Here is a 4,894-nt window from a genome sequence, read left to right on the forward strand (position 1 = left end):
AACCCGAAACGTTTAAAAAAATCCAAAATACCAAAAATATACCCAATCACCCAAATATACCTAGTATATACAATTATTTGCGGGTACTTCGGGTATCCGAACGGGTCTCGGGTAGGACCCGGACCCGAACCGAGACCCGCGGGTCCAAAAAAAAAAGACCTAATAGGTATTTAGCATGGACCCGGACCCGGATCCGAACCTGTATTTTTGGGTCGGTTCCGGTTCGGGTCTTCGGGTCCGGGTAAAATGCCCAGGCCTAAGGATAACATAAAAATAAAGAGATGTGATGATGATGTTGAGGACAATATATGTGAAGAAATAGATATGGCTTCATTTTGAGATGTGGTTCCTACAACATCAACTTCGGGTGTAGTGAGTAGTGACATGTGGTGTTCTGTCTGTATTTCTTTCTTTCGTCTTTTCACAAATTTAGTTTTATTTTCTGGTTGTTTGATTTTTGGAAACTTTTCAATTTGTGGAAATGTATGAACCATAGAAAATAAAATACATCTATCTGACGACATATATAAACAAAATAATTAAAGGTAGAGAATCTTGTTCTAAATAGCGACAGCCAGCAAAGATGGGCCCATAGCTCAGTGGTATAGCATTTGAAGAGGTCACCGGTCCGAACCCGGTTCACCCTCAATTTGTTTTCTAATTTCCTGTAAATCATAAGTGTATATTACACTTTTCTTTTTGGTAATTATCAAAAACATTTTCAAAACTTATAAAGAAAAACTATATGGAGAAAGGGAAGACAAATCCTGAAGACTGTTTGCAAATCAATCATTCACAAGTCTCCAAAGATTCAGATAATCCAGCAATTGTTTTCATCATTCAGCTCCGATTTTTCTGACCATATCTGCTTCACTTGTTCCCACACCAAACATCCTCCTCCCTGCATATTTTCAGATTTTTTATCATTCAATCAAGAACCTTAATAGTTCAAAATTTTATCTGACTTCTGAAAGTACTATCTAGTTACCTTTGAACTGAATTCAACAGTAGTTGTGCAACATTTACGCTCATCCTCTGCCAAAAGTAACAAACCATCATAAAAACTTGTTGAAAATAAGTCACCAGAGATCAGATACCAAAGATGGCATTCTTACCGCATTGCTCCCACTTATCAAACTTCACTATGCATTTCCTAGGAATTTTGTCTATCACCCGAACCTGATCCACCCAAACCCAAAACTTCTTCCCACTTCTGTTTCCATTATACTTCTTCAGCTCATCAATGGTGTCCCTCAGAGACTTCTCTCCACCTGCTGGATGGAAAAAGACAGCATCCTGGTGCTGAAAAAATGTTCCAAGAAAAGGTAATTAGTCCGGTCGATAAATAAATATGGATTCCATTTGCATCTTATTTATGCAAACTCACACAAGCCTCTTTAAAGCTGGCTATGTATGTTTCATACTTCTTGATCTCACCACGTCTCAACCTCTCGTAAAACAAGTAAAATCTCACAACTTCTTGACCAGGATTGGCAATATCGGCCTTTCCATTCAAGAACTCAGAACTATCTCTTGGAGAAAGAGTTGGACCAAGCTTGAAATAATCAATAGCTTGAAGAATCCCATCTGCACATCTCTCGCTTGAATGTATGAGCTTTGAGTTGTTTAAAGCATTTTCAGTATGCCACTTCAATAGCTCTTCTTGAGAATTGCTCACCTTCACATAGACAAAACAAATTAGTAAAGCTTTTGGTGTTGGTAAGAATGGAAAACAAGAGAACAGTACCATGACACCATGAACATCAGGAATGCTGAATAGCTCAGCATCGTGTTCAGAGTCGCCGCAAGCAAGAGTATTGACAGGGGACATTCCTTCAGCCTTCAGCTTCTTGAGAAGATACTCGAGAGCTTCTCCTTTTCCTCCACCTCGCGGTATAACATCCAGATTCATTCCCCAGCTGTGAATGATCTTGACATCTAACTGAAAACATACACCATCATCACAAACCATTTGGTTTCCAAGAATTAAAGAAAACATAAAGATATTAAGTAAAACACTTAACGCCACGTTTCTCCAGCAAGTGTGAAAGTTCCTTGGTCACTGCCTCACCTTTACCTTCATCAATGTAAAAGCTGACCTTGCGTAGCCTCTGCTCAGTTTTAGGCTGAAGAGTTAACTCAGGGAACTTGCTTGTTTCTTCTAACACTATCTCCCTGTTCCATTTATCGGTGTTCAAGGTCTCAACCCAAGAATGGTCAGGAACCATGGAGTTACCAAACGCTATCTCGGTTCCTATGGACGTAACGATGATATCAGGTGTCAACAATGGTTTCTCTTTTCTCAGTTCTTTGTAAAGAATTGGTGATCTTGCTGTTGAGAAGACAAGGAGAGAGTCACGGCGATAAGCGTCTTCCCACAGTGAGTTGAACCTCAGAAGAGAGAGGTTATCATGATCTTGATGATCAACCTGTAAAAAACAGAATCACATTAAGAACCTGTATATCTTCTTCTACACATGCACCACAAAATCAGAGATCATACCATGGTATGATCAAGGTCCGAGACGATCATGAGAGGAGGAGGAGATTTCAGCCGTTCCATAATCAACATATTCTTAGTGTCTTGTGAATTGGCATAGAGGCAAAGTCTTTGATTATCATAATCAATATTAAATAGTTGTTATAGAATTTAGCATATGTGTTTTGTTCTTAACATACACAACAGTTGCTAAGATTATATAAAGCAAAAGAAGTATATAATCAGGTGTGCAAGACTAAATAATCTATTCTTTTTCAAGCATCAATCAACATAGAGATTCCTAATAAGTATCAACTTCTTCTTCTACAGAGACATCTAAGTTTCAAAGTCTTAAGTGATGGAGAGAGGCAAGAACACAAGAGATACCAAAGTATTTGTGTTATTGAGTTTAATGTAAACAAAGAAACTCAATGTTGATAGAATACTCTTCAACTGTGCTTAGAAAGCTCAAAATCTATTCAATATCCAAATCAAAAGTTGAAAGGTTAATTACAAAGCTCTTTAAGACATCCGAATGCATGATATAGTCTAAAGGTGATCACGATAAACTCCTTAAAATATATCTCTATTAGATTAATATTTATCTAACCAATAATAACAAAAATAAAAACTCATGCTCATCTAATTAAAAGAAGAAGAAAACAAGATCAACATGGATGAGCTGAATCACTAAGCAACGGCAGTAACAAGACATATATAAGCATCACATTTGCCTCATTTCTCCAAGAAAACTCACCAAAAAGGGAAGATAACGAAACCCAAATCAAATAAGGATGAAAGCAAACCTTGTGTATATCGCTTCTTGAGTTCTTCTTCTTCCTCTTCTGCAAGTTGAAGGGAAAAAGAGGTTTATTTTTTCGAGAAGAAGAAGAGAGAAGAGAGAATATTATCAGTCACACTAATCCACGTGTTGGCGTTACAGCGTATTGTATAAGGACCACGTAGTTAATGCCGCCCCATCCACCAATAAAAGACAAGGATCAACGGTCAAGATCCTTTCATATGAAAGAATATTTGTTTCTCTTTTGTTTAATTCTGTTATTATTAGTTTAGAGCATCTGTCTTCAATAGAGATTGGTCTTTTCCTCTCCCATAACTTCTTCTTTTTTCCTTTAATAGGTTTCTTTAAAACATACTGAATACATTGATAGGTGTCATTGCGAATATGTGGATAGCATTGCAATTGCCACTGGATTATCAATAAATTTTTAAGGGGGGTGTATTCAATCTAAAATTTAAGGTGATTTGATTTTTAATAAGGTTTTAGATGATTTTAAGGAATTGCAGAGAATAAAATATTTTTTGTTAAACCACTATAGAATATCACCTAAAACCATGAGATTTGAGTTTTAATTTTTTTTAACTAAGAAACTCCACCCAAACACTCTAAAATCACTTGAAAACTTGAAAACTCCACAACATAAAATACTTTCAATAACAGTGGATTTCATAGTACTTTATAAAATGTCAAGTTCAATAACACTGAATTTTAAATGAGTTTTTAAAATTCATGTTTCAATAACAGTGGATTTGTCATTTTGACACAAATCACCTAAAACTCTCAATTGAATACACCCCCCTAAGTGTTTTCCTAAGAAGAAAATAAGGAAACAAAGAAAAATGAATTTAGCATTGGTCACAAACAAAAGAAAAATCAGAAGGAAAAGAACAATTAAAGATGTAATTCCCGATCATTCACAGTTAATCGGTTTTCCACGCGTTTGCTCTCTCGACATTTGAGGTTTAAAAGGATAACTAAAGATGTAACGCTTGACCATCCACGGTTAATCAGTCTTCCATCTGTCTACTCTTTCTACGTGTGAAGTTTAAAAAGACAATTAAAGATGTAACGCCTGATCATCTATGGTTAATCGGTCTTCCACGCGTTTGCTCTCTCGATATGTGAAATTTAAAAAGACAATTTAAGATATAACGCTTGACCATCCACGGTTAATCAGTCATCCACACACCTGCCCTCTCGACATGTAAGCCCATTATATATGATAGTCGGTGCGATAGTTAATGGGAGGTTTAAAAGACTTGTTTACTGATCATTTAATTGCTAGTTGATATTTTCTATGTTTTGTCATTACTCACACGATATCAACAATCACTTTTCGATATATACCCTTCATCATTCAACTATTCCAACTAAAAATTTTAGAAGAACATAAATAGAATTTGATATAAATAGTCAAATCAATAATATTTATTTTTCACAAATATTATCATATACCAAATATGAGAAGGAGGAGATAAAATAACATAACTATAATGATAAAATGATTGTACATTCTTTAAAACAAATTGAATACCTTGATAGGTGCCATTGGGAATCTGTGGACAGCATTGCCAGTGGATCATTAATAAGGTTAATCGGTTTTCTACGCGTCT

The 4,894-nt window shown here is 35.8% G+C and overlaps 1 protein-coding gene across 3 annotated transcripts; it reads right to left on the minus strand.

Annotated features, from left to right (window-relative positions):
- Positions 1–605: 605 nt before the first annotated feature.
- LOC106394386 (probable sucrose-phosphatase 3b) lies at positions 606–4,244 on the minus strand. Of its 3 annotated transcripts, none has more exons than XM_022700975.2 (9): positions 3,421–4,244; positions 3,286–3,324; positions 2,504–2,583; positions 2,025–2,429; positions 1,748–1,942; positions 1,388–1,678; positions 1,116–1,302; positions 989–1,035; positions 606–901 (listed from the first exon to the last, which is right to left on the minus strand). In XM_022700975.2, exons 3-9 carry the CDS (start codon positions 2,570–2,572, stop codon positions 812–814), a joined length of 1,284 nt encoding a protein of 427 aa, XP_022556696.1. In that variant the 5' UTR covers positions 2,573–2,583; positions 3,286–3,324; positions 3,421–4,244; the 3' UTR covers positions 606–811. The 3 variants fall into 3 exon arrangements, with proteins under 3 accessions (XP_022556696.1, XP_022556695.1, XP_013690412.1); XM_022700974.2 differs by having other exon boundaries at positions 2,504–2,609; XM_013834958.3 differs by having other exon boundaries at positions 3,286–4,244.
- Positions 4,245–4,894: the final 650 nt, after the last annotated feature.

The sequence above is a fragment of the Brassica napus genome, chromosome C4 (assembly GCF_020379485.1).
Source record: "Brassica napus cultivar Da-Ae chromosome C4, Da-Ae, whole genome shotgun sequence".
Lineage (NCBI taxonomy): Eukaryota > Viridiplantae > Streptophyta > Magnoliopsida > Brassicales > Brassicaceae > Brassica > Brassica napus.

What these genes read in the sequence shown, in the direction of transcription:
- LOC106394386 (XM_022700975.2), bottom strand. Translation starts at nt 2,572, where the DNA reads ATGTTGATTATGGAACGGCTGAAATCTCCTCCTCCTCTCATGATCGTC. An exon ending in CGGACCTTGATCATACCATG is followed by an intron (nt 2,430 to 2,503) that starts GTATGATCTCTG and finishes TGTTTTTTACAG; the next exon opens with GTTGATCATCAAGATCATGA. An exon ending in CCAGCTTTAAAGAGGCTTGT is followed by an intron (nt 1,303 to 1,387) that starts GTGAGTTTGCAT and finishes ACATTTTTTCAG; the next exon opens with CACCAGGATGCTGTCTTTTT.